Source organism: Urtica dioica, chromosome 4 (genome assembly GCF_054948205.1).
Source record: "Urtica dioica subsp. dioica isolate 48M chromosome 4, U.dioica_male_clone48M_v1_H2, whole genome shotgun sequence".
In the NCBI taxonomy this organism is placed as follows: domain Eukaryota; kingdom Viridiplantae; phylum Streptophyta; class Magnoliopsida; order Rosales; family Urticaceae; genus Urtica; species Urtica dioica.
Genome location: NC_142759.1, coordinates 9,503,983 through 9,531,848, shown reverse-complemented (window position 1 = coordinate 9,531,848; position 27,866 = coordinate 9,503,983). Strand labels below are relative to the sequence as shown.

Genomic DNA, 27,866 nt, shown 5'->3' with positions numbered 1-27,866 from the left:
TATAAACGGAGTTACTCTACTCTTTGACTTTCAGATAAGAAACTTTTGGGCTAGTGGTTGATTTATTCGAAGCACATTCTTTAATTTTGTCGCCGAAGAGTCGGGTGAACAGAAAGATGTATAAATGAACTAGCAGATTTTATTCTACTGCTAAATGGTCCCTGATTTATGAACTATTCTGTACATATTCTTTGGTCCTAAATTAGTTTTCTATTGATTTGTCTAGCATTTAGTTATTGGTATAAAGATAGGGAAATGTCATATCTCCTGAGTTGGTGAAATGTTGTTATCGCATTCGTACTTGCGTTAAGTCTATCACATCCACGCTCTCGATTAGTTGTTTATTATCAAAATTTTCCTTGTGTTTTATTTAGACGATGAAATTTATCCCTTAATCAATATTTATATTGATTTTGTGTGTATATATATCATCACCATTGTTACAATAATTATCCATTAAGATGCATCTTTGTTTGCTTGATGAACATTACAAAAATGCATGGTATAAAAATAGTATTTATGGCTAAAACTCAATATTTCTTGTATTCTTAAAATAAATTAACAAATCTAAACGATTTAAAACATATTTTTATAAAACATCAAAGTTCCATTAAGATACAATTTTTCATCTTTAGCTTTTTCTGTAAAACTAAAACTATAATTTAATTCGTCTATTTTTTTATGTAAAATCATCAAATTACTCAAGTACGAAAATCTGTTTATCTTAAGTAATAAATTTCATTAAATTAATACAATTCAAAATAAACCATTATTCTGAGAAGTATTTTGTTGAGAAATTAATTTAATGATCCAAAAACATCTCCAGCAGTATTTAGGACTACAAAGCCAAACAAAAACAGCAAAAAAATATAGAAAATTAACAATGAACATTTAGTCTATTATCATACGATTCATTATACATTGGGGGAAGAATTATATTCACGTAAATCACACAAGTGTGAAGATCATATCATCACTACTGGCAGTTTGATTTTACTTGGGTATCATTCAACACAAGATCAGAAGTTCTTCGTGACCCAACAAAGACTTCATAGCTATCTCAAATAAAGAAAACACAACAATTGGTTAATAATTATAATATGGAACACAGTGGCGAAAGGCTTAGCGTTGAAAGCATAGTTAGATTTTCATGTCACTTTCAACTTTCATTGCCGGAGAAGATGGGTATGGGTTCTTGCTAACAAGCCTGCAAATAATGTCAAACATTAAGCAAATTCATATTTGAATTTGACTCAAACTCCGATAACTAAATCTACCCTAATTAAGAGCCTTAAATATCAACGTACCTGTCCCGGCGCTTCTCCAAGAACCTCTGAAGCGAGTGCCTCCTCGCAATTGGAAATTCTAAAAACACACAAAAAAAAAAAAGCACGAGAAGATCACGGGTCTAATCTTATTCTTCCACAGCTCTTTACGAAAGAAAGCTAGATGAATAGTGTTTTGTGATTGTTACCGGCTCGAATCTCGCAAAGTGTAGTTTTCGGGGACGGGCAAAGCTGGGCCAAGAACGAGCCCACCGCGGCGGCGTTGTTGGGCTGAGGTGGCGTGCTCGACACATTGTCGGTCTCGGGGCTCTTCATATCAGCGGTCTGAGTGGCGGAGATAGCGGCGGCGGCGGCGATGCGCATAATCTCCATGACCTGTTCGGAGAGATAAACCCGTGAGAAATCACCAAATCGCCCTTTGAAAGAGAAACCAAAATCGAATCGAACCATACCTTCTCTTCGGGGATTCCATCGAACACCTTGACGCTCCCACCGTAGAAGATGGTGAGCTGAGGGACAGCTGGCACGGTATTGTCCGAGGAGGGTGTTAACATTGCTTCGGGCCTTGAACACCGAAAGCAAAAAAGAAACCAGAATCAGGAGCCAAACAGAAGAACCGTACAGAATTTTGGGATTAGGTTGGGGACTTTGGCTTATATTGGAGAATAATTGTACAAATCTTGTACAATTTCATTAATGGCACATCCCAAAAACCAGTGTGATAAAAAAAACTAACCTAATTTAACAAAATTGAAGATCAATATGTGTGAAATAAATGTTTAGAAATTAAAGCTTCAGTAAGGAGAAAGAATCCAGCAGCATCATAAAGACACCTATAGGAAATTCTTTAAAAGTAAAAAGTAAAAATAAAATTAAAAAAAAAAAAAAAAAAAACTGGACTGGCAAACCTAAAAAAACCCCCAAACTCTATCAAGCGTTAACCCAAGAACTCTCTCTAAATTGGGATCTAACATATCCCCGAGAATCAAATCATCACGCTAAGCAACAAGAACTCTCTCTCAGTATCTCGTGTCTATTGTTTATTCTTTGTTTACGCTCTCTCGCGAAGACGAACCAACTTTTTTTTTATTAATTTAATAACAAAACAAAACAACGCACCTCGAAGTTTAGAAATTCAAATCTATGAAACATTACTCGAAGATTGAAAAGCTATAAAACAAATCAACTAAAAAACATAAGAAATCAAATTAAACGATCTTCTTTAATATCTTGAAGAAGAAGAAGAAGGAAAAAAATCCCCAAACATGTGCGCAAATCACCTGGTTTTGGACAAACTTGTTGACTTGGGACCATATTTGACCTTCTCTTCTTGTTGAACTTCCTCTTCTTCCTTCTCACTCTCGTCTCCAACACTTCTGAGCTCTTTCTCAAGCGTTGCCTCGTCAGAGTGAGATCTGTCGTCCATCTCCACTTTCACGGAATCAAGCGAAAATTCCAAACCAAACCGAAACAAACAAGGGAGGGAGGGAGAGAGAGAGAGAGAGAGAGGTTTGTGCTTATTTTATAAAGTACCAGCTATTACGGACCTGCTTATTTTAAAAACTTATTTTAAAAGCAGGCTTGTCTTATTAAAAAAAAATTCAAGCACGTGTTTTATTTGTTTGGCTCACAGACAAGCGCAATATATCTTATAATACAAATTTTGGTTAACATTTAATATAAAGAAAAATGAAGGGCATAATAAAATATGGCTAAAACTAAATAACACCTTAAATATTTTTTCCACCGTTTAAAAAATAACTGAACGAAAGAATAATAAAAAAAAAAAAATCACAAGCAACACCACCACCAACAACAGCTTTCACTTTTCTTTTTTTTTTTTTAACTTTTTCCACGTATGTATTGCCTCCTCTTCTCAATCCGGAACGATGACAATTTGCGTGACCATTACGGACCGGTGTATGGAATAGAAAAAGGAAAGGACCCGAGCTTGTGGGACCCACCTGCTTCGTTTTTTTTTTTTTTTTTTTTTTTCCAGAAATATTGTTTTTGAGGATTTGTCTTGGTGCTCTCTGCTTAGTTGGTGACTTGATTATAAGCAAATATTATATATGTAATGGAAGTTTTACCTACTTGTTACATATTTAAGAACCCGTTATATGATTGAAACAGATTTGATAATCTATGCTTTAATCAAATAAATAGGTTAAGAGAAATATATTAAACTAGAACTAATGATTAGAGAAATATTACTGATAAACCTCTTATTTAAGAAATATCTTCAATGGATGTTTGCTCTTATTTCGAACAAAATATCTCTTAGACTATTTAAATTGTATTTTTTCTTGTTTTTTTTTCTCATTTTCACTCTCTCGGTCCTGACGGATTCCGACGAAATGATTTTCGACGATCTCTGACAAAACACTCACGGAATTCATTTTTAAAAAATATTTTTTTCATTTTAAATAATTTTTTTTAATGGTATAAATACATAATGTCTCGTTTTAGTTGCACCGTTTCTATTACTCTATTATTTTTTTGACGGAATTACACGTGAAGGCATAATATTCTACAAACATTTATGAAAAAATAATTAAGAAAACAATAATATAATTTTATGCATAATAACATATTTAAAAGTTTACCAAAAAAACAAATTTCAAAGTAAAAGGAGAAAAACTTGCCCACGATTGTCAGTTGCCACGCTCTTTGCTCGGAACTAGCTACCGCGGAGATCGTCAGCGAAGATCGTCAGTACGTCGAGTTTTGGATGGGGACTCACGATTCTGGTCCGTCGCTACTGGTTCGCGGTGATTCGGTCGGGACCAAGTCCGACGTTGCCATAGACCACCACAATTCAAAAGAACACGAAACGCACAACCATGAAAACAAAACTGAAGCTCGATCACCTAAATAGCTCATTAGAATATCTACAAACACACAGCCATAGACCACCACAATTGTGGTATGCATGGAAGCATGAAGCTCTATTTGGGACCTTGGAAGCGGACGCTGAGCTCCGTGAATGTCGCGTACCTGAAAGCCGACGACAAATCTTTAGTGGTATGTGTCGATCGTGAGCAATGGTCTTTCCCTGGATTTGATTTTTGGGGAAATAGATTTTAGGGATTTTTTTTTTAATTTATTTCACTTTTAAGTTATTTTTTATAAAATTATATTATTATTAATGTTTAAGTTTTTTAAAGAAAGATAATTAAATTTTTGTTGAATATGAGATCGCCGCCACGTGTATTTCCGTCCAAGGATAACACATTAGTAGTAACGGTGCAATTAAAACAAGAAATTAAGTATTTATGCCCCGAAAAAAAAAGAATAAATACTTAAGTGTATCAAAATAAAAATATTAGGTATTTATGCCGTCATTTTCATATTTGAACGGGTCTAAATAGTGTAAATTGTATGTGATAGCACATATTTTTGACTTATCGCAAAAACAAATGTGTCTAAATAATCATTTTTTATTAATGTTTTCAGATTTTTTTTTTTACAAAATGTATATTATTTTGGGTTTTGTTGAACTTTATAAGTAAAATAATCTCAAATAATTGTTTACGATTAAAAAAACTTATTTTTTAAGAATATTTAAAACAACCACTATTTTAAAAATATTGCAATTCAAAAACACCATAATTTCTCGTCCAAGTACGTGGAAAATGTGAGAAAGCAACGTTGGTATATAATTGAAATGTATTCAACTTGAATTCGCGCTCTTTTTTTTAGCCAACTAGCTAGGATCAAGTGAGATGTTTAATATCTTATTATTATTTAAAATAAATTAAATTGATTTCGTACAACAGTAGCAATTATAGTTATTTCGTACTTCTCTTAGTAGGCATACCCATTATTTGACATGCTTACAAAACCAGGTAGAAGAGTAGAAGAGTAGCAGATAATTTTTTTAGGCGGGTATAGGCATTACAATAAATATACACGGGCTCTTTCGCCTTGATCTCCCGAGTGTTCCGTTATCCCCAATCCTCTGGCCACCAGATTGTCACTAATGCTTCCCCTCGATAAATTGAACCGTACACACACAATTCTTCTCCATAATCGTAAATAGCAATTCATTTTCAGCTGCAAATTGAAACTTGTCCCAAATGACAATACAACAATGAAACATGTATCATGTGCAACGAATAGTGCAGTTTCTGGTAATTTGAAATCTTCACTTAATAATAGTGACGTGTCTTGGGCAACCATGCCCACAAATAGTGCAGTTTCTGGTAATTTGAAATCTTCACTTAATAATAGCGAAGCATGTGCTTATGTGGTGATAAAATCTGGCGTAGATTTTTATTTGAAATTATATTTTTTTCCTTGTTGATTTGGTCTCAATTTATGAATTTTTGTAGTACAAAGTTTATTTGTAATTGTTGAAATCGAGCTCGTCAGTTGCGTCGAGCTCGTCAGCTCGCCCTTCCGCGTCGAGCTCGCCAGCTCACCCTTCCGCTGACAAGCTTGCCTCGGAAGTCCTCTCTTTGGAACTCATTCCACATGGGAAATTGTCGCATTTATTTCTCATGTTATTTCCTATGTCTTGCTCTCTGTGTATATTTATTATTCTCTTTTTCCTAGAAGTAGTTATTACACATGTATTTATTACACTCTCTCTTGTATCCACCATATGTATAAATAAGTGATACAAATTAATATCAAATATAAGGAATATTCAAAGTCTCGGAACACTCTCTCTCTTCTCCGATTCTCTCTTTCTTTATCTTCTCTCCATATTTGACTCTCTCTCTCTAAACTTCAACATGGTATCAGAGCAGGGAAAATCAACCACCATGAACACCACTCAGACCACGCCCACTCAGTCGCAATCTGAATCCTTCTCCCAACAGAGAAACCTCGCAAACCTCGCCCCTACTGCGATCATTGCAGACGACCTGGACACCTCCGAGAAACCTGCTGGAAGCTGCATGGGAAACCACCGAGCTCGAAGTCAACCCAAGATACTAAGGATCCTAACTCAGTCGGAAACTTAGTATCCACCTCGTCCGCTGCCTCGACCTCGACCTCAGACTCCTCTCCCTTCAGCAACGACCAACTCGCTATTCTCCATAAGCTTCTTCAACAAGTCCAACTCAGTGGAGAACACTCGGGCATTGGCCCTCTAGGTAACTCTCCTAGAGCCCTCAATGTAAGCTCAGAAAATCCCACAGCATGGATTGTCGACTCCGGTGCCACTGATCACATGACTGGTAATCGAAGTCTATTCACAACTTACTCCGCTTGTAATAAAAGCATATCAGTCACCATCGCCAACGGAGCCAAAACTCAAGTCACTGGTATTGGCACCGTTGTCTTGACGAAGTCCATGAGGCTAGACTCGGTGTTCTTTGTGCCTCAACTACAATGCAATCTCTTATCTGTGCATAAGATCAACCAAGACTCTAAGTGCCGAACTGTTTTTGATGGAAGTTCATGTGTGTTTCAGGAACAGGTCACGGGGAGACAGATTGGTAATGCCGAGCTGAGTACCGGACTCTATGTCATCAAGCCAGATCAGCCCGTCATGTGTCAGCTCGCCCAACATTCACCCCAGTACAAAGAGATCATGCTCAATCACCTTAGACTAGGGCATCCAAATTTCATGTATCTCAAAAGAATGTTTCCTTCTTTGTTTATCAATAAAAATATCAATTCCATTGAGTGTGACATGTGTGAGTTTGCTAAACATTCTCGAAGCTCGTATCACCCCACCTCGTACAAACCATCTCGTCCTTTTGCCACAATTCACAGTGATATATGGGGGCCCTCAAAAGTTCCCAATATTACTGGAGTTCGATGGTTCCTTCTCTTTGTTGACGACCACACTAGACTCGGTTGGATATACATGATGAAACAAAAATCTGAAACATCCAATCTATTCAAAACCTTTCACAAAATGATCCAAACACAATTCGACACATCCATTCAAATTGTCCACACTGACAACGCTCGAGATTACTTTAATTCTGAGCTCGGCGATTTCTTCAAAACACATGGCATAATTCACTCCAGCTCGTGCGTTCATACCCCGCAACAAAATGGGGTAGCCGAGCGGAAAAATCGACACATTCTCGAGGTCGCTCGAGCCATCATGTTCTCCTCAAACGTCCCATCTCATTTTTGGGAGAAGCTGTCCTCACAGCCACCTACCTCATAAACATAATGCCATCTCGTGTCCTTGGCTATAAAATCCCATCTCAAGTCCTTCTAGAGGCATACCCTCACTGTCGACTCATCTCAACCCTACCTGCGAAAGTGTTCGGCTGTTCAGTCTTCACCCATTCTTATGGCCAAGGTAAACTTGAACCAAAATCGCTCAAATGCATCTTCCTTGGCTATTCAGCAACCCAGAAAGGCTACAAATGCTATGAACCCCGATCACGAAAATTCATAGTCTCAATGGATGTATCTTTTCATGAGTTCAGTCCTTACTTCGCCAATTCTGCTCGTCAGGGGGAGAATGACGAAAATGACTTCCCAAATTGGCTCATCATAAACCCAGAATTCAGCTCGCCTCAAAATCCGACCTCACCTGTTCCAGAAATTCCCAGCTCGCCTCAAAATCCGACCTCACCTGTTCCAGAAATTCCCAGCTCGCCGACCTCACCCGTTCAAGAAATTCCCAGCTCGCAAGCCTCTGAACCCTCTCCATGCGAACTGAATATCACCCAGAGTCCGGTACAAGCTCGCGACCAAGATGTCTCTCCGAACCTGAACTACGACACTATTGAACAAGGTAACATCGAATCTCCAGACTTACCCATTGCAGTAAGAAAACCTGCTCGGTCGTGTGGTCAATACAGGATGGAGGATTACGTGTACTATGGGAACTTATCTACGGGCTACCAAGCCTATATGGCGAAGTTAGATGAAGGAAAAGTGTCAAACTCCATCGAGGAAGCCCTTCAAAGTCCCGAGTGGCGAGACGCAAGTCATGCTGAGATCAAAGCCCTCAAAAAGAATGATACGTGGGATATCGTCGAGCTACCACCAGGCAAGCGAATTGTTGGATGTAGATGGCTCTTCACCATCAAACACAATCCAGATGGGACAGTAGAGAGATACAAAGCCCGACTTGTCGCAAAAGGGTACACGCAGGCGTATGACATTGACTATCAAGAAACATTCGCTCCAGTTGCAAAGTTCAATACCATCAGAATCCTCTTTTCACTAGCAGCCAACTTAGATTGGCCTCTCATCCAGCTCGATGTAAAGAATGCTTTTCTAAACGGCGAACTGGAAGAGGAAGTCTACATGCAACTCCCACCAGGATTTGACAAAGATCAAGGAGCCAACAAAGTCTGCAAACTCAAGAAGTCACTATATGGACTAAAACAGTCCCCTCGAGCATGGTTCGGAAAATTCACCAACGTGCTCAAACGTTGTGACTATGAGCAGAGTCAAGAAGATCCAACACTCTTCTCAAAAATCTCCACACAAGGCAAGCACACCATTCTTAGTGTGTATGCGGACGATATAGTCATCACCGGAGACGACCTGGAAGAGATCAGGAGGCTGAAGCAAACTTTGTCATCTGAGTTCGAAGTCAAGGACCTCGGCAGCCTACGATACTTCCTCGGCATTGAGGTAGCTCAATCAGAAAAGGGCATCTCTGTTTCCCAGCGCAAGTACACGTTGGACCTCCTCAAAGAAACTGACATGCTTGGCTGCAAACCAGTTGACACTCCGATGGATGCCAATGTGAAACTTCTAGCTCGCACCAACGAGGCCGCCACCGACAAAGAAAGATTTCAGCAGCTCGTAGGAAAACTCATCTACCTAACTCACACGAGACCAGATATTGGATTCGCAGTGAGTATGGTAGGTCGATTCATGAGTAATCCATCAGAAACTCACATGGACGCAGTCATGAGGATTCTCCAATACCTCAAATCTGCCCCAGGGACTGGTCTCTCCTTCAAGAAAAGACGAAGTCGAGGTGTCGAAGTATTCACAGATGCAGACTGGGCCGGATATGTTCCAGACAGACGATCAACATCAGGCATGTGCACATACGTCTGGGGAAATCTTGTTACCTGGAGAAGCAAGAAGCAGTCCGTTGTCTCAAGAAGTAGTGCTGAAGCCGAGCTCAGGTCCTTAGCAAGTGGAGTATGTGAAGGCATCTGGCTGAAGAGAGTTCTCGACGACCTCAAGATCATCATCGAATGTCCAATCAAGCTCTTTTGCGATAATCAAGCTGCTCTCAGCATAGCCAAAAATCCAGTCCATCATGACAGAACAAAACATATCGAGATCGACCGATACTTCATCAGTGAAAAGATTGAAGAAAAAAATAATCGATATGGAATACGTTCCGTCAGGTCATCAGCTCGCCGACATTCTCACCAAAGCCCTTCCGCGAGCAACCTTTTCCGAGCTATGTAGCAAGCTTGACCTCCTCAACATATACAGTCAAGCTTGAGGGGGAGTGTTGAAATCGAGCTCGTCAGCTGCGTCGAGCTCGTCAGCTCGCCCTTCCGCGTCGAGCTCGTCAGCTCGCCCTTCCGCGTCGAGCTCGCCAGCTCGCCCTTCCGCTGACAAGCTTGCCTCGGAAGTCCTCTCCTTGGAACTCATTCCACATGGGAAATTGTCGCATTTATTTCTCATGTTATTTCCTATGTCTTGCTCTCTGTGTATATTTATTATTCTCTTTTTCCTAGAAGTAGTTATTACACATGTATTTATTACACTCTCTCTTGTATCCACCATATGTATAAATAGGTGATACAAATTAATATCAAATATAAGGAATATTCAAAGTCTCGGAACACTCTCTCTCTTCTCCGATTCTCTCTTTCTTTATATTCTCTCCAGATTTGACTCTCTCTCTCTAAACTTCAACAGTAATCTTTATTCACATAGGTCTATGAGATCTCAACGCTATACCAAAACAATATGATATGTTGAACTAACACATTTAGAAGTTTAAACTTGTTTTTGTATACAAGTTCAATATCAGTTTTGAACTTACTCATGAATTCTAAGTCTGAAGACGAATTGAATTTGAGCCTATACTATCTAAACATGAATTAAGATGACAATCTAAAATTGATTGGCTTTAATGTGGCCGAGTTTCACTTGACTAGATAGGCAAAGTTATTCGCAAAAGTGATATGTGTAATTATTCATTGGGTTGAAAATATAGAATAGAAATTGATGTGTCAACTAATGAATGAGACATGACTTCATATGTTAATATATGACCATTTATAATGCGTCATAGAGAAGTTTGAATCCTAAATAGTTAGATAACATGAAACCTTGTAAATTTTTTAAATAGTTATGAATTTTTGTATTTAAGTCGATGATATGGAAAATGAGATAGTTTATTCACTTTTTTGGGGGTTTGATTGACATTCTCTTTCTATTTTATCTCTGGGGGTTTAATTGGCCTTCTCTTTCTATTTTATCTCGTCTTGATGACCGGGCTCATCTTTGTGACTCTAAAATTAATTTCAACTGATCACATTATTAACGTAAGTCCACACCTAAATTTTTACGAATATATTTCTAATCAGCGGTAGCAAATTTGAGTTTTGCTAAATAACAAAAATTTTATTAATTTTACAAAATAATCATTAACAAAAGTTGGGAAAGATTAAATATCCAGAATATTATGTCATTAAACATTTCATAATTAAAATAAAAAAATGAGACATTAAATGAATTGAGCATAACCACATTTAATGCCGTTTATTCTCTCTCTATCATAAGATCACATTGACGCAGACACGACAAATTTCCTGCACAGATCCTCGACGCCGAGAACATCATTAATAAGACGGACTAAAAATTTGGTTTACTGTTAATATCTATAAATTTTAATAAATAATGGTTAAATTCAGTAAATAACATATATTATGCGTCAAATTAACAAAAATAAACAAATGACGTATTACGAAGAAAAAGAGATCTCATATTCAACAAAATTATGTGTCAAATTAATCAAAATAAACAAATGACAAGTTTTGAAAAAAAAGAAATCTCACATATCATCAATTCAAATTTTAAACTAAAAAACACATATTCAAAAACCAATTTTAAAAAATTCATCAAACATCAAATCAATACACAAGTTTGAAAACTTAGAATCTTCAATCCAATTCAATTTCTTTATCTCGATCATGAAGAGTCCAACGACGAAAACAACAAAATCACCACCAACTCCAACGATGAAGAGTCCAACGACAACGGCGCAGCCAGCCGCTGCCAAAGTGCGATTGCGGCCGCGAAAACTCAACTACGAAGACTCTCTGCCAATCGGCGATCCCACGTGCTGCTGCTACGGACGCCTTTGCCGCCACAACTACGCCGCTGACCACGGATCTCTCTATCGTCTGAAGCTCCTCCACCACGCGTCTCCGACTCTTTCATTGAGCAAAAATTTAAATTTGAGATCTAGAATTGTCGAGAGAGAGACATAGGGATTGAGGGATTAAGTTTTTTTAACAAATTAACACGTATCAATTAGATTCTAAAATTGAAAAGTCAACGATATGTATTTATGACAAAAGAATTTTACCGTTGGTTATGTATATGCTTCAGCCCCGGATATGCAAGGTTATTTGTGTAAAAGTCAGATGGATTAATTTCGTCACATCATCCTCCTCTGCGACTATTTTTGAAACGTTTATAAAACGTTGGCTATATAATAATTAACTAGCTCGTCTAATTTTTCTATATTTTAGAGTTTATAGTGTTGATTTTTCGCAATACCACCAAACTACCCCTTTTTACAAAGTTGAAATCTCCCCTAAATATTGTTAGAATCTCGTTTTGGCAGTTTTTAACAAATCTTACGCTCATGCCCAATGTCCAAATTAACTCGCTTCGATCTCCCTAACAGAGAAATAGAAGAAAGAAGAAGAGTGAGACTTACTTTTATGTTACATTGATATAATACACACCTATACATATACACACACGATCAAATCGCAACCAGATCTCTCAGATCAGATCGCTCTACTTCCCAAATTCTCCGTCAATTCTGTGCCTCTCAAACCAAAATCCATCAGATCTCGGCATTGATCGCGGATTCACCGGAGAAGAAGCGGAGCTATGGCGGGCGGTGCGGCGGGGGGTTTCGTGACTCGGGCGATGGAGTCGATGCTCAAAGAGTGTGCGGGCAAAAAGTATCCAGACCTTCACACGGCCATTCAGAGCTACTTAGGTTTGCTTTTGTTTTTATATTTGGTTTTCTTGTGAATTTGCGATAAAATTTCATTGCGTTTCGTTTTCAGATGGTTTGAAAGAGGTCAAACAGGTTGAGCAGTCCGTACCTGTTCCTTCAGCTGGCGAAGAGAGGTCTGTTGGTTTATCTCTCGGACTTTATATAATTCGCATTTTACATTGCTATCTCTATAAAGAAAATGGAAGAATCTCTGTAATTATGGCGATGCAAAGTGTTTAAGAATCAGAAATTGAATTTGAATCAGTGGTCATAATGTAAAATTCTAATTCTTATAGCTCACATTTTTATTTTATAATATAATTTTTCGTGTAATGCAATTTTCCACTGTAGCTCACTTGAAACCGGAGCCGAGAAGGCTGAAACAGAGGCGGGCCAGACCCAAACAACTTCTCCGGGAGCTGATCCTGTTGGGAAGCCATCAGTGAGCACAAGCGGAACACTTTCAACTGTCTTGGCGAATGCCGGGAATACCTTAGAAGGGAGCGCGGCAGAACTTGTTTTGAGCCCTCTTCGGCTGGCATTTGAGACGAAGAACTTAAAACTCCTAGAGCCTGCCTTGGATTGTCTCCATGTATGTGTTTGTTACGTTGTCTATTATTTCTCTTTCTTAAGTTAAGTTAAGTAAGGCTGCTTTTGATGTTCCCATTTTCTTCCCGATACATATCCCCTTGATGGAGGTCGCCTTGAGGAGATATTAACAAGCCGTGCATAAGCTGTTGGAAAATGAATTTAGGTCTTACGTTGGAGTATTGGACAAGAGAGAGATGCAAGTCTATGGAAAGTGTAGAGATTTTTGTATAAATATTTTTGAGGTGTGAGCGTAAAGAAGTATTCTATATTTTTTGAAAGTCTGCGAGTGTAGAGATTTTACTTTTGATATCTGAGATAATGAGTAGTTATGGGGAATCTGATTTTGAAAGTTATGCTCCTGCTCAAAACTAGCTTAAGTTGCTCGTAGGTTTTCTGGTAGCATGTTTCATATAAACAAGAGTGATGAACAATAGAAATAAGTAGTTGAAGGTATTTGGGTGATTGAGGAAGACTGAGCACTGAGAGGAAATGATTAGTTTTGTAAGAATTTACAATTGACAGTCTTTGGGGGTCGAGGGTGTAGGTTGGAATGCCATTTGTTGGATTGACGCTTCTTGGTTGTAAACTCTATTCGGGGAAGACGACCAATGCTTCTCGAAATTTATATTTTAAAAGTTACAGTCACGCAGTTCACTCCAGTGGCAGTGTCTCATCTGTTGCATCGATTAACATTTATTTTTTGTATTCGCATATTAACTCTCACTGTGGCTAATGCCTACTATGTTAAATTTCTGATTCCTTCTCCAATTACATACATCCAGAAACTCATTGCTTATGACCATCTAGAGGGAGATCCTGGTTTAGAGGGCGGTGAAAATGCGCCACTGTTTACAGACATTCTGAACATGATTTGCAGTTGTGTTGACAATTTATCACCGGACAGGTATTAGTTATATATATTGGTGATTCTTTACCAGTTTTTTATCTCTGTTCATTCTTTTTCACTTCTGGAAAATCAAATGTGCAGTACAATTCTCCAAGTACTGAAAGTCCTTCTTACAGCTGTGGCATCCACAAAATTCAGAGGTACAATATTTTGTATATGATTACGCTAAAGTACATTGTTTCTGAGTTTTATATTCTTGAAAAGATAAGTTTCTTTTTTATTTGTCACAATGGTCCACACAGTTTACATTTCTGATTTTTGATGACGGTTCAAATACTTTTATGTACGATACACTCCTGCATAAAATTCAATAATGTTTAGAAAAATCAGCTTTAATGGTGACATGAATTTTGATTGCAGTCCATGGGGAACCTTTGCTTGGAGTAATCAAAGTATGCTACAATATTGCTCTCCACAGGTACTATTCATACCACTGAAAGATATATCATGTTCAATATGTGCTGTACTAATGAATTGCGGTTTGAACAAGCAGCAAGAGTCCAGTTAACCAAGCAACGTCAAAGGCAATGTTGACACAGATGATCAGCATCATTTTCAGGAGAATGGAGACTGACCAGGTATATTTATACTCTATTTCCCGACTCTAGCTGCCTGGGGATATTCTCTTCTTACCCTCCCTTTTTCTGACTTTTATTTTATAATATTCTGTGGAAAATTCTTGTTGAGAGTTCAGGCGACAGCAGGTGCTGCTGGACAGGCAGAAGCTGTCTCGGGTCAGAGTTCAAAGCCGAAGGTGGATGAAACTTCTTTGGGGGATGAAAATGAGAAAGTAATAACTTTAGGAGATGCACTTAACCAGGAAAAAGTTAACTCTCTTGCATCGGTGGAAGAGCTCCATAATCTTGCTGGTGGTGCTGACATCAAGGTGCCTGATTTTTTAGCCTGCTACCTATTCACTGTAACTGGGTTCTTAGCTATGTTGTTAATTTTTTTTATTGGCCCAAGGAAGCAAGTAATCTTCCCCCATTGTATTTGTAGGGCTTAGAGGCTGTGCTTGACAAAGCAGTGCATCTTGAAGATGGTAAAAAGATAACTCGGTAAGGACGCTATATCATACATTTAGATATCATTTAGTCATATATTTGCTGATCCTTTTCCTCTTTTATTTTATTTATCTGGTTAAAATTGTTAAGAGGGATTGATCTCGAAAGTATGAGCACAGTCCAGCGCGACGCTCTGTTGGTATTTCGGACGCTCTGCAAGGTAGGTTTTATTATTAAATATCACTTATTTCTGTTTTGAGTGTTGGATTTCTTTTCAACTTGAAAAAAAAAAATATAAAATAATCTCTTACTTGCAGATGGGAATGAAGGAAGACAGCGATGAAGTTACATCCAAGACTCGAATTTTGTCACTTGAGCTTTTGCAGGTTTTTTTAATGGATTAGATTTATTATTTATTTACTCAGATGTATGTGGTCTTAATTAAATAAATTTCATGTTTCTACATATGAATAAGAGATAGGCAACTTCATATTCAGAGAAAAATTCCTAGCTGTTCCTTTTTCTGCAGATGTAGAGTATAATGACCTTTGTTCGTAGTTAAAACATGACAACCTCAGTTACATTGCAATGATTCATTGCATGGTATCCTACAACTAGAGTATCAATTACATATCAAATGCACTGTTCTAGAGTTTTGACCTTAAGTTTTTTTGTTTAATCTTAATGTGTGTCAGGGTTTGTTAGAGGGGGTCGGTCATACATTTACAAGGAACTTCCATTTTATTGATTCGGTGAAAGCTTATCTTTCATATGCTCTATTGCGAGCTTCGGTTGCCCAGTCCCCTGTAATATTTCAGGTACGCCTATAATTTGAACCTTCCTTTCAGGATTTTTGATATATTCATACGAGACTTCTTGTAGTCTTATAATTTGTTTTCTCTCTACTTCCAGTATGCATCTGGAATCTTCTCAGTGCTTTTGCTGCGCTTCAGGGAAAGCCTAAAAGTATGTAGACGACCTTGGTAATACGTTACAGAGAATTCTTTGCAGAAGTACGTTCTAAATGGTCTTTCCTTTTCTCTGTAATTTGTTCATTTTACAGGGTGAAATTGGCATTTTCTTTCCTCTGATCGTCATACGATCACTAGATGGCATGGAATGTCCCGTCAACCAAAAAATAAGTGTGTTACGGTAAATTGTTCTCCCTTATTGGTTATTCTGCTAGTCGTATATTTCAGCAGTTACATAGGTTTCCATGTGCTTGTAACTCATATTACTCAAGCATGCAGTATTTAATACAGATCTCTCTTGCCTGCTTATACGTTTTGATTTGTGTAGGATGCTTGAGAAAGTTTGTAAAAACCCGCAGATGCTTGTTGACATATTTGTAAACTATGACTGTGATCTTGAGGCACCCAACTTATTCGAACGCATGGTATGAATCCCACAAAGTACTGCACAACAGTGCATTTCCAGCGTAGGTTAAATCTTTGAGTGCTGTCTTTTTTTTTCATCACATCTGATACGTGCAATGAATTTTCAACATATAGGTTACTTCTCTATCTAGAATATCTCAAGGGACTCAAAGCACGGACCCTAATTTAGTTGTCTTGTCACAGACAACTTCAATTAAAGGCTCATCGCTTCAGGTTAGTTTGGTATTTTTCCCTAAAAAACAATGTGTATTAGCTACTCACAGTGAAAGTATCACCTTTCTTTCCTTTCATTGATTGCAGTGCCTAGTGAATGTGCTTAAATCTCTAGTAGACTGGGAAAAGTCACATAAAGATTCAGCAAGCCATAGTAAAAGCATTCAATCTCGTGAAGGAGAAGGTTCAGCTAGAGAATCTGTTGAGACAAAAAATAGGGACGATCAGACTAGTAACTTTGAGAAAGCAAAGGCACATAAATCCACTATGGAGGCTGCCATCTCTGAGGTAATGTGACAAAATCAATCTTTTACATTTTTCCTCAGATAACTGCTGTCTTGTTCTTTTGGTCTACTTATGTTCCTTTGATACCTATTTTCTGTAGTATGAAATTCATGTAAATTTCCAATTGGAATTCAGTTTAACAGGAAACCAGTAAAGGCTGTAGATTATTTGATATCAAATAAGTTGGTTGAAAATTCACCTTCTTCAGTGGCCCAGTTTCTGAGAACCACTCCTGGTTTGGACAAGGTTGGTTTTTCCTGTGTTTTGTGCATATCTATAATTCTATTGTGATTTCGACTTTTTAATATGCTTTGAACTTTTCAGACAATGATAGGAGACTATTTGGGTCAGCATGAAGAATTTCCCCTTGGTGTGATGCATTCGTATGTAGATTCGATGAATTTTAATGGAATGAAGTTTGACTCTGCAATCCGTGAATTTCTTAAAGGATTCCGACTTCCAGGGGAAGCCCAAAAGATCGATCGCATAATGGAAAAGTTTGCAGAAAGGTACCAGTTGGTTTTCCGTTTGCCTGTATATTTAACTCCAATCAGGACATAGCAGTCTGTTCAGAGTTATCCCTAGAATGCTTGACCCGTAAATTTTTTTCTTTCCGCAAGGATGAATGCAATCTTAGGTTGTATCAAAGCCAAGAAAAATCGCCTAGGTTTAAAGGATTTTTCTTGCTTAGGTGGTCAGAAAATATTCTGGCATCAATTTAAACAGCTATGCAACTTGGTTATCATTAGCCTTTTTATTTATTTGATGTAAAGCAATTTACGTTGCCTTTTTTAATTTTTTTGTTTCGCAGATATTGTGCAGATAATCCAGGTCTTTTCAAAAATGCAGATACTGCATATGTTCTAGCATATGCGGTCATACTGTTGAATACCGATGCACACAACCCAATGGTGTGGCCTAAAATGTCAAAGTCAGAATTTGTTCGTATGAATGCTACCACTGATCCTGAAGATTGTGCCCCCACAGAACTCTTAGAAGAAATCTATGATTCTATTGTTAAGGAAGAAATAAAGATGAAAGATGATAAATTTGGCATAGAAAAGGGGGGTAGATCTAAACCAGGTGAAGAGAGAGGCGGATTGGTCAGCATTCTTAATCTGGCACTTCCAAAAAGGCAGTCAACAACTGACACTAAGGCTGAGAGTGAAGCAATAATTAAGCAGACACAGGAAATATTCCGGAATCAAGGAATCAAAAGAGGGGTATTCCATACATCTCAGCAGATAGAACTTGTAAGGCCTATGGTTGAAGCGGTCGGCTGGCCTTTACTTGCCACTTTCTCTGTCACAATGGAGGAAGGTGATAATAAGTCGAGGGTTGTTCTCTGCATGGAGGGGTTTAGGGCTGGAATACATATTACAAATGTACTTGGAATGGACACCATGCGCTATGCTTTCTTAACATCGTTGGTCAGGTATAAATCTCTTCAGATACATTGTGTTAATTTGTTTGTTATTATTTTTTTTTTTGCCTCTTGTCTTGCATTGTTGATTCTTCATTTTACCCTGTCGTTATTGTTTATTTTCCGTTGGTGGAATTTTATCATTAACTTTCTGTTTGTTAGAAATGTTCTTGATCATGGAATTAATCTTTCTGAATCTGTGTTACAGATTTACATTCTTGCATGCTCCAAAGGAGATGCGCAGTAAAAATGTAGAAGCGCTGCGGACACTACTTGCGCTGTGTGACTCTGAGACTGACGCCCTTCATGACACGTGGAATGCTGTGTTAGAATGTGTTTCTCGGCTTGAATTCATAACTTCAACTCCTGCCATCGCTGCAACTGTAATGCATGGTTCGAATCAGATCTCTAGAGATGCTGTTCTTCAGTCACTTAAGGAGTTGACTGGAAAACCTGCCGAGCAAGTATTCGTGAATAGCGTTAAGCTTCCTAGTGATCCTATTGTAGAGTTCTTCAATGCACTCTGTGGTGTATCAGCTGAAGAATTAAAGCAAAGCCCTGCTCGAGTATTCAGCTTACAGAAGCTTGTTGAGATAAGCTACTACAATATGGCACGTATACGTATGGTAAGTTTCATAAATGATATATGCCAAAGCACATTGTAGATCTGTGTATGGGAATTACTGTTTCTTATTCATTTCCATCAGCATTATATTTTTTGAAGTGCCAGAAAACATCAGTACTGTTCTTTAATAACAATGGTGTTTAAAATATGGCAATTTTCTAAAACAATAATATGCTTTGCAGGTTTGGGCTAGAATATGGACCGTTTTGGCAAACCACTTCATTGCAGCTGGGAGTCATCCAGAGGAGAAAGTTGCCATGTATGCCATAGATTCTCTAAGGCAGCTTGGCATGAAGTATTTGGAGCGCTCCGAGCTTGCGAATTTCACTTTCCAAAATGATATTCTCAAGCCATTTGTTGTTCTCATGCGGAATAGTCAAAATGAATCCATAAGAAGACTGATTGTTGATTGCATTGTCCAAGTATGAACATATAATTAGATTCTTCGATTTCTCGCCTTTTCACGCATATATATGTTTTTTTTTATGCTTTTCGAGCAAACTATTTATTCTTTGCGTCTCTACTGCAGATGATTAAATCCAAAGTGGGGAACATTAAATCTGGATGGCGCAGTGTTTTCATGATTTTTACCGCTGCCGCGGACGATGATTTGGAAACAATTGTCGATAGTGCATTTGAGAATGTTGAACAGGGTATATACTTTTTGATCTTGTTATTATGAATGCTGTAATCTTGGAGCTGTAACTGTATTAAGCTTCATTGTTTTGTATCTAATTTCTTGGAAATTTGCAGTTGTCTTGGAACACTTCGACCAAGTAGTTGGGGACTGTTTTATGGACTGTGTCAACTGTCTTATAAGGTTTGCAAATAATAAAACCTCGCACCGGATAAGTTTGAAGGCCATCGCACTTCTGCGTATATGCGAGGATCGTTTAGCAGAGGTTTTGTAACTATTCTCTACTTGTTTTTCATTAGAACAACTATACTACAAGATATTCAGAACTATTCGTCCAACATACTGGTTTTGTTGTGAGTTTCAATGTATTTGCTGGAATTTTAAAATTTCTGCCTAAACATAGGAGTAGGACCATAGATTGTCTGAACGCATGTATATATCAGCATAAATATTAGGATATAGAATCATCATACCGGTGATGTGCTGCTTTTGATCTGATAATTAGTAGCTGAATCTAGTACAAATGTTGATGATTATATCCCAGTTATCTTATGTGGTAATTCTTTACTGAGTTTTTTCTTGCCTATGTTAGGGTCTTATACCTGGGGGTGCTCTAAAACCTATCGATGCAAGCACGGATGAAACTATTGATGTGACTGAGCATTATTGGTTTCCAATGCTTGCTGGCTTGTCGGATTTGACTTCCGATCCTAGGCCAGAGGTCAGAAGCTGTGCACTTGAAGTTTTGTTTGATTTACTAAATGAGAGGGGCAACAAGTTTACGTCATCATTTTGGGAAAGCATTTTCCACCGAGTCTTGTTTCCCATTTTTGATCACGTGAGACACGCGGGAAAGGAAAGCTTGATGTCTTCTGATGATGAGTTGCTACGTGAAACAAGCATACACTCGCTTCAATTACTATGCAACCTTTTCAACACTTTCTATAAGGTACATTTAGATGTTGGCAAGTTGTATGCAATTGTAAAGGTTTTTGTGTTAGGGAAAGAGCGTATTGTCATATGACCATCAGATATAAGTTAATAGATAAATATTGTGAATCGGTTGCTGATTATTGAACTGTTAAATTATTTTGGACTCGCCCTGTGCAATTTTGTATCTATTATAATTTATATTATTTTTGCGAGTGTTGTGGATTTGCGAAGAATAGTCAGTCCTTTCTTTGAAATCAACATATGCATAATAGCTTCTCGTGAATGAATTCACACTTACATCCCACACATTAACTGTTTCAGTATTTTAAACTTTATTAGTTCTTTTTCAGGAGGTTTGTTTTATGTTGCCACCTCTACTCAGTTTGTTGTTGGATTGTGCCAAAAAGACGGATCAGTCTGTGGTTTCAATATCTCTCGGTGCACTGGTGCATCTCATAGAAGTTGGAGGTCATCAATTTAGTGAGAGTGACTGGGACACATTATTGAAAAGCATAAGGTAAATTAATACCCTGGATTTTTGTTGTTCTGTTAACAAGTTATTTCTCTCTCCTTATATATTCTACTCTCATTATTAGAGATGCGGCATATACAACACAACCCCTTGAGCTTCTCAATGCATTGGGTTTCGATAAGAAAATCATCAAAGATCTAGAGATCAACGTCGCTGATATTTCTACACCAAGGTCCATTGATCACCATCAATTTGATGTCAACGACAATGGAAAGATATCAGCAACAGCTTCCCCGAGTAGCAATGTGGATGGCAGTGGACGAACTAATGTTTCAGGCTTCATGGACGGCTCTGAAGGTTAGATTCTGTGCATTTTTTTGTTGAAGGATGATTTATATAACAAATTCAAAAGGAAAGCAGATCCTTGGGTGGTAAATATTAAAAGTGATTTACAAAACGAATTAAAAATCAGTTACCACATTATAAAATTTAATCATTGGTACCAATAGAGTGCATATATGATACCATGTGCACACAGATTTTCGCAGTACAAGATAGCTGAATATTTGTATTCAACACAATCTTTGGAATTGTGTATGTGTAGGTATTCCGTCGCCATCTGGGCGAAGTACAAAACTTGCTGATGGTAGTAACCTCAATCGGAGTCAAACAATAGGTCAAAGGATTATGGACAATATTTTTCTCAGAAGCCTGACCTCAAAACCTAAGGGCACTGCTGCTTTAGAGACGTCCGTGCCATCGTCTCCTGTTCATGTACGATTTACATTAATTCTCCAAAAATAATTAGGAACTTTTTACAAAATACTTTTATTATTTACACTTCTCCCAGTGTACTGTAAATTATCATATACCTTTGTAATCTTTATTTATCAACAAAGTGTGATGTTTTCAACGCTGAAAGGTTCCCGATGCTGTGGAGCCTGATGGGACAGATGAGGATGAAAGTCCACTTATGACTACTATTAGGGGGAAATGCATTACACAATTACTGCTGCTTGGTGCAATTGATAGTATACAGGTGTGGAAATAAATACTCTATTTTTACCATCAATACTGTTCATGGTCCAAGATACATGCAATGATGAATTACCTAGTTTTTGTTAGTTACGAAAGACCTGTCTGATTTTTTTTTTTAAAGATCGTTTTTGTTTTAAAATGTCCATACATGGTACCCAAAGCCTTCGGGAATTGGGAATAAAACTACATCTCTAGATTTTTTTTTAGCAGTCTGGAGTATAATTAACCCGGGGCAGGTTGCAAAGCTAGTAGATATGGTGGTTATTGGAGCATTGTTCTATTTTTATAACTTATTGAACGCTCTCGATGAATTCTCTGAATTGCAGAAAAAATATTGGGACAACTTGAAAGCAACTCAAAAGCTTGTAATAATGGAAATCTTGTTATCTCTTCTCGAGTTTGCTGCTTCTTATAATTCATATTCCAACCTCAGATCTCGCATGCACCACATTCCACATGAAAGGTAATCAACAAAGTTGCCACTTCCACTTCTTTTTCCTTTCTGGCTTAGTTTTTTCTTGTCTTTTAATCTTTGCAACATTTCTAAAAACCATTTCATCCGTTTGTAGGCCACCATTGAACCTTCTCCGCCAAGAGTTAGCAGGAACTAGTATATATTTGGAGATTTTGCATAAATCAACGTCTGGATTAAATGGCAAAGGCGATACAAACTCGAAGGATCAGCCCAATGAAGACGACAAGCTTGAGGGACTAGCGGAAGAGAAACTGGTGTCTTTCTGTGAACAGGTGCTTCGAGAAGCTTCGGATTTGCAGTCAAGTGTCGGGGACACCACTAATATGGATATTCATCGTGTACAGGAGCTACGTTCTCCTGTTATTGTTAAGGTAATGAACTCATTGACAAGCATATAGTTTGGTTGTGAATTCCCAGCTTGTGCCCATGTCGTTCATTGCTATAGTGCTGAAAATACTTTGACGTTGCTGTTTCGCAGGTGCTTAAAGGCATGTGCTTTATGAACAGAAAGATCTTTGTCAGACACCTAAGGGACTTCTATCCTCTGCTCACTAAGCTTGTTTGCTGTGACCAGGTAATATTTGCCTTCCGACCATAAATGCAGATCTTCAAAATATATATTCACATTTTTTTCTTCTCAGAAATTACTCTAAAAGCAATTTTTTTTTTTTTTTTTTTTAAGTTATATGCATATTTGTAAACACAGCCTGCCTCTACATTTCTTCACCTGCCAAACGACATAAATGTTCCGTCAAACATATGAAATCATTGTCTTTGCGAATTGTTTCATGTAGATGAGTGATCGGATGAAGTAGATGGTTGATTACCGTACTCAAAATCACCAATCAGTTTTTAAGATCACCATGGCACTATTTTTTGTTATTAATTAATTTATTTATTTTGTAGTTTCATAATTTTACTGGGGCTGTACTGCTGCAAGACCGATAACATGTTGACAAACTCTTGGTGTGTTGATTTGTTGTGTAGATGGACGTCAGAGGAGCTCTGGCAGATCTTTTCAAGGCACAACTGAAAGCTCTTCTGCCTTAGCGTTGTTTTTGCCACTAGCTCAAGTTTCTCAGTAAGGAGTGATATCTAGCATCACTTTTCCCGCCAATACCTTCCATCAAATTATTTATCGATGCAGTTTTGTGCCTAAGATTTCTTGTTTAGAACTCTGATCCGGTCTTACATTTCTTGACGTTGATCCGTCGGTAGATTTGGCTGGCTTGTGGGTATGCTATGGTATTGGTAGCTGATGAGGAAGGATCGATGTTTGAAGAAAGGAAGAGCATTTTGTGATTATTTTTTATTTTCTTAAGCTTTATATAGTGAAATATTGGAAAAAGATGTTCCTCGGATAAGATATTGGGAATCGTATCTTTTTTCAATTAGTTTATTGGTAAATTTATTTTTCATGAAACATTGTGGAGGGTGACTGAATTTCCTAATGTTCATCATCTTAATCTTTGTAATCCACAAATAAAACTCCAAAAGTTGATTTTTAATAATAGGATCGCCGTTTTGTAGTCCTGTCATTACGAGTTTCCTTTCTACAAAAGCAACTTTGTATTTTGATGCATAGGTGATTGGTACAGAATGTAGTGGGACCCTCGGTAGAAGACTCGTGTAACCTTTTTCATGGGAGCAGAAACTTTATGGCAGTCAGAGAAAAAGACAATTTCAACTAGTAAACAGATGGTACATTCCCATTGTGGGTTTTCTCATATCAAGAAATGCCAACACCAAATGCCCTCCAACAAGTTTGCCCAATTCCTTTCTTCATAAATTCGAAACTATCCTATAAACCAACAAGGTTGGCCTTTCAAGTGGGTTTTCCCTTGGAATCCAGTTCCTTTTTGAACGCCTATGGGATTCCTTGCCTTCCACCGTACTCTATAAGAGATATTATTCAAACCACTTGTGTGGTCAAGCTCAAAACCAAGAAATATACCATTGGAAAAGTATGCCAAAACAAAATATGGGCTCTTCTGGTTGCTTTTGGATACTGATTTTCTGCCTGATCGGCGGTGGTGTCGGGGCGTCGGGGTTTGCATGCAATTGGGGAACCAGGTCGTCACACCCGTTGCCACCGGATTTGGTTGTGAATCTTCTGAAGGAAAATGGGTTCAACAAGGTGAAGCTCTTTGAAGCTGACCCTAGAGCTCTTCAGGCACTGGCTAAATCTGGCATTCAAGTCATGCTCGGTATACCAAACGAGTTCTTAGAGCCTCTTGCTAGTAGTGTCCAGTTTGCTATCACCTGGGTCGCTCACAATGTCTCAGCCTACGTCACAGCCGGGGTTGATATTAGGTATAACAATTTTATTTAAAAAGAAAACACTCCGTTCTCTTTTGATATATTATTGCATCCAAGAGCCAAACTGATTCACACTCTTTCATCGTTTAAAAAAAAAAAAGAAAGCAAAATTTGATAGAACTTTTAGAAGTTCTTTTATCCAGGATGCTATTTATCTTCTCGCGCTTTGTAGCAGATTATTTAAACTCCTAGCGTTTGGTGGTTAGCTTAGGATTTTTGGTTGATGTCAATGCAACTTATTTACAAATGATGGCACAGTTTTCCTTTCTTCTATCTATCCATGTTGAAACAGTAAGAATTTGTATGGCATAATTATATAATATCTATTTGCCATCACATATATATTTTAATCAAAAGCAGAATTGGTCCAAACATATACTAGCTAGTACGAGGTAAATCCGAGTGTACGTACGGTTTACGTATATGTAATAAAAATGCATGCATGCATGCAGGCACGTAGCTGTAGGGAACGAGCCATTTCTAAAGACGTACAAAGACATGTACCTACAAACAACCCTCCCGGCCCTCCAAAACGTCCAAGCGGCTCTGATCAAAGCCGGGCTCGGAAAGCAAGTCAAGACCACCGTCCCTCTGAACGCCGACGTGTATGAAACCGCCACGGGCCTCCCCTCCGGCGGAAACTTCCGGCAAGACATCCACGACCTCATGTTCTCCATCGTCTCCTTCCTCGCCACCAACGCCTCTCCTCTCACCATCAACATTTACCCTTTCCTCAGCCTCGAATCCGACCCCCATTTCCCCAAGGAATACGCCTTCTTCGGCTCCGACTCCCAGTCGTCCTCGTCGTCGAGCCCGGTGATGGACGGTCAGATCGCGTACACCAACGTCATGGAGGCCAACTTCGACACGCTCGTCGCGGCCCTCGAGGCCAACGGCTTCGGGGCCGTCCAGGTCATCGTGGGCGAGATGGGGTGGCCCACGGACGGGCACCCCGAGGCCAACGCTCGTAACGCCCAGCGCTTCAATCAGGGACTCATTCAGAAGATCGTGTCGCGCCGTGGGACCCCGAAGAGGCCTCTCATGCCCGAGGTGTACCTCTTTGCGCTCACCGACGAGGATCAGAAGAGCGTGGACCCCGGCAAGTTTGAGCGGCACTGGGGTCTCTTCAACTTCGACGGCTCGCTTAAGTATGACCTCGACTTGGGTGCTGGGAAGAAGCTTGTTCCTGCCAGAGGCGTCAGGTATATATAATAATCTGATATATATAATTAGAGCCAGGTTAGTTTTGTTACTCGGCAATAACTAAAAAATGAAATTGAGGGGCTAAAACTTGTATTTATTAGTAGACAACTTAATTAAGGGGAGCATTAGATAAAAATATAAATTTTTTAAAAAGATTCACGGGTGTAATAAGAAACTTTTTTTAATTTTCTTCAGGGGACACATTACACATATGAAAAAGCATATAATTTTAAGAGAAAACTTATTAGAAGAGCTCATTTCTATATTTATTACACGAATCAAAAGTATTTTAATAAATACATAAAATTAGAGGGCATATTAATAATAAAAAAAACTATCTACATAGACTAAATTAATGGGCGTGTTTGGCACAGCTTTTTTAAGTCTGTTTTTGCTGTTAGCAAAAACCAAACTGCAATCTTACTGTTTGGTAAAACAGTTTTTAGAAAAAATTTCAAAAACGATTTTAAAAATTGTACATGAGTCACAAAAGCTAAGAATCTTAGCTTTTAGAAAAAACGTTTTTGTATCTGATATAAAATTACTTTAATATCCTCACGTGATTATCCATAGCACTGTTAAATATTTATTTTATGTCTATTTTAGTCTTTTTACTATAATATATTTATTTTACCAAACGCTAAATCAGTTTTGTTATCAACAACAACTATTTTATAAACAGTTTACCAAACACCTTGTCAGTTTTTGAAAAAAACAGTTTTTTTCAAAAACTGAATCTAAAAACACTTTTTTAAAAAACAAAGCTGTGCCAAACGATGCCAATAATTTGAAAGGCCTTAGTGTTAGGGATTTCAAATTAGGACCATATATTTGATCATATCTCCATAATATTCAACTGTTCATTTACTTAATTATTAACAACAACAATAATAATAATAATAGGCACTTTGATCGGCAATGGTGCGTGATGTCGCCGCAAGCTGATATTTCAGACCCGAGGCTCGCCGACAGCATTAGCTACGCTTGCACCTACGCCGACTGTACAAGCCTAGGGTACGGCTCGTCGTGCGAGACCCTCGACGCTCGGGGCAACGCCTCGTACGCTTTCAACATGTACTACCAGACGATGGACCAAAGGAAAGACTCGTGTCGCTTCGGAAACTTGGCCGTGCTCACCACTGCCAACCCGTCCCCCTCAGCGCCCGGAGGCACCAGAGACAGCTCTTGCCGCTTCGACATCATGATCGACATCGGACGGCACGAGCTAGCAGCCAGGTCTCCGAGGACCGGGGCTTCGTCGGGGCTCAAAAACGACCTGTCGTTTCTCGGGTTCGGGATGAGCCTCCTCGTTGTTTTGTTGTATAGTGTTGTGTTGGTCGGCTGAGTTTTAGTGATGTGGTTAGGTTATTAGTTTTTTCATGTTCATTGATTAATTTCATCTTTGTGAATGTATATTCCTGCCTTTTTGTTCTTTCTTTATTATTAATTTTTTTTTCTTCTTCCTTTTGCGATTGTGCTTCATATAGATTAAGAATGCAATTGTCATTTTATAAAACGATATGTGAAGCAATGGTTTCAAAGTTTGATAATTTAAGTCTGTACATACGCCACAAACACAAGTCTCCATGCCATCAAAGTGTGATGATCACAAATTATATATAAGCGTGATATATCTGTTCTCGCCAAATCTTTTGGTGAGATTAATCTTATCGTTTTAAAACGGTTAGAGTTTAATCAATTTTTTTTTTTTTTCAATCAATCATGCACAATGTCATAATTTATTGAAGTCTTTAAATTTTATTGTATGGGCCAATACCTCACTTAAGTGTACAATAAATATTAATATTAATATACACGGTTAAATTTAATCCTGGGATTAACCTTGTCATAGATTATATCAAATAATTAGTAAATCAGTCAACATTTTATAAATTTTAAGTAAATAGTAAAT

The 27,866-nt window shown here is 38.1% G+C and overlaps 3 protein-coding genes across 4 annotated transcripts; 2 read left to right on the top strand and 1 right to left on the bottom strand.

Moving 5' to 3' along the window:
- Positions 1-868: 868 nt before the first annotated feature.
- Positions 869-2,811, bottom strand: LOC149400199 (protein TIFY 3B-like). Its single transcript, XM_089610251.1, has 5 exons — positions 2,567-2,811; positions 1,739-1,850; positions 1,475-1,661; positions 1,308-1,365; positions 869-1,207 (listed from the first exon to the last, which is right to left on the bottom strand). Exons 1-5 carry the CDS (start codon positions 2,710-2,712, stop codon positions 1,141-1,143), a joined length of 570 nt encoding a protein of 189 aa, XP_089466377.1. The 5' UTR covers positions 2,713-2,811; the 3' UTR covers positions 869-1,140.
- A 9,227-nt stretch (positions 2,812-12,038) lies between these two features.
- On the top strand, positions 12,039-23,970 carry ATMIN7 (HOPM interactor 7). 2 transcript variants are annotated; one of them, XM_089613678.1, is made up of 34 exons: positions 12,039-12,432; positions 12,503-12,566; positions 12,784-13,024; positions 13,806-13,927; positions 14,012-14,070; positions 14,291-14,348; positions 14,424-14,508; positions 14,625-14,816; positions 14,930-14,988; positions 15,085-15,154; positions 15,252-15,320; positions 15,630-15,752; positions 15,847-15,900; positions 15,998-16,086; positions 16,234-16,330; positions 16,446-16,544; positions 16,632-16,832; positions 16,965-17,075; positions 17,154-17,338; positions 17,641-18,264; positions 18,461-18,878; positions 19,060-19,299; positions 19,407-19,530; positions 19,631-19,779; positions 20,107-20,463; positions 20,798-20,964; positions 21,044-21,276; positions 21,524-21,693; positions 21,842-21,958; positions 22,284-22,420; positions 22,527-22,803; positions 22,911-23,006; positions 23,420-23,513; positions 23,651-23,970. In XM_089613678.1, the coding sequence occupies exons 1-33, from the start codon at positions 12,321-12,323 to the stop codon at positions 23,480-23,482; spliced, it is 5,262 nt and encodes a 1,753-aa protein (XP_089469804.1). In that variant the 5' UTR covers positions 12,039-12,320; the 3' UTR covers positions 23,483-23,513; positions 23,651-23,970. The 2 variants fall into 2 exon arrangements, with proteins under 2 accessions (XP_089469804.1, XP_089469803.1); XM_089613677.1 differs by having other exon boundaries at positions 23,420-23,970.
- Positions 23,971-24,380: 410 nt separating this feature from the next.
- On the top strand, positions 24,381-27,406 carry LOC149400197 (glucan endo-1,3-beta-glucosidase 5-like). Its single transcript, XM_089612642.1, has 3 exons — positions 24,381-24,745; positions 25,204-25,953; positions 26,858-27,406. Exons 1-3 carry the CDS (start codon positions 24,399-24,401, stop codon positions 27,297-27,299), a joined length of 1,539 nt encoding a protein of 512 aa, XP_089468768.1. The 5' UTR covers positions 24,381-24,398; the 3' UTR covers positions 27,300-27,406.
- Positions 27,407-27,866: the final 460 nt, after the last annotated feature.

Excerpts from the sequence above, each read along its gene's own strand:
- LOC149400199 (XM_089610251.1), bottom strand. The coding sequence starts at position 2,712 with ATGGACGACAGATCTCACTCTGACGAGGCAACGCTTGAGAAAGAGCTC. Across the intron at positions 1,851-2,566 it reads ACAAGTTTGTCCAAAACCAG|GCCCGAAGCAATGTTAACAC; the intron begins GTGATTTGCGCA and ends TCGGTGTTCAAG. Across the intron at positions 1,366-1,474 it reads ACTTTGCGAGATTCGAGCCG|AATTTCCAATTGCGAGGAGG; the intron begins GTAACAATCACA and ends GTGTGTTTTTAG.
- ATMIN7 (XM_089613678.1), top strand. The coding sequence starts at position 12,321 with ATGGCGGGCGGTGCGGCGGGGGGTTTCGTGACTCGGGCGATGGAGTCG. Across the intron at positions 14,071-14,290 it reads GGCATCCACAAAATTCAGAG|TCCATGGGGAACCTTTGCTT; the intron begins GTACAATATTTT and ends TTTTGATTGCAG. Across the intron at positions 19,531-19,630 it reads ATTTGAGAATGTTGAACAGG|TTGTCTTGGAACACTTCGAC; the intron begins GTATATACTTTT and ends GGAAATTTGCAG.
- LOC149400197 (XM_089612642.1), top strand. The coding sequence starts at position 24,399 with ATGCCAAAACAAAATATGGGCTCTTCTGGTTGCTTTTGGATACTGATT. Across the intron at positions 24,746-25,203 it reads ACAGCCGGGGTTGATATTAG|GCACGTAGCTGTAGGGAACG; the intron begins GTATAACAATTT and ends GCATGCATGCAG. Across the intron at positions 25,954-26,857 it reads GTTCCTGCCAGAGGCGTCAG|GCACTTTGATCGGCAATGGT; the intron begins GTATATATAATA and ends TAATAATAATAG.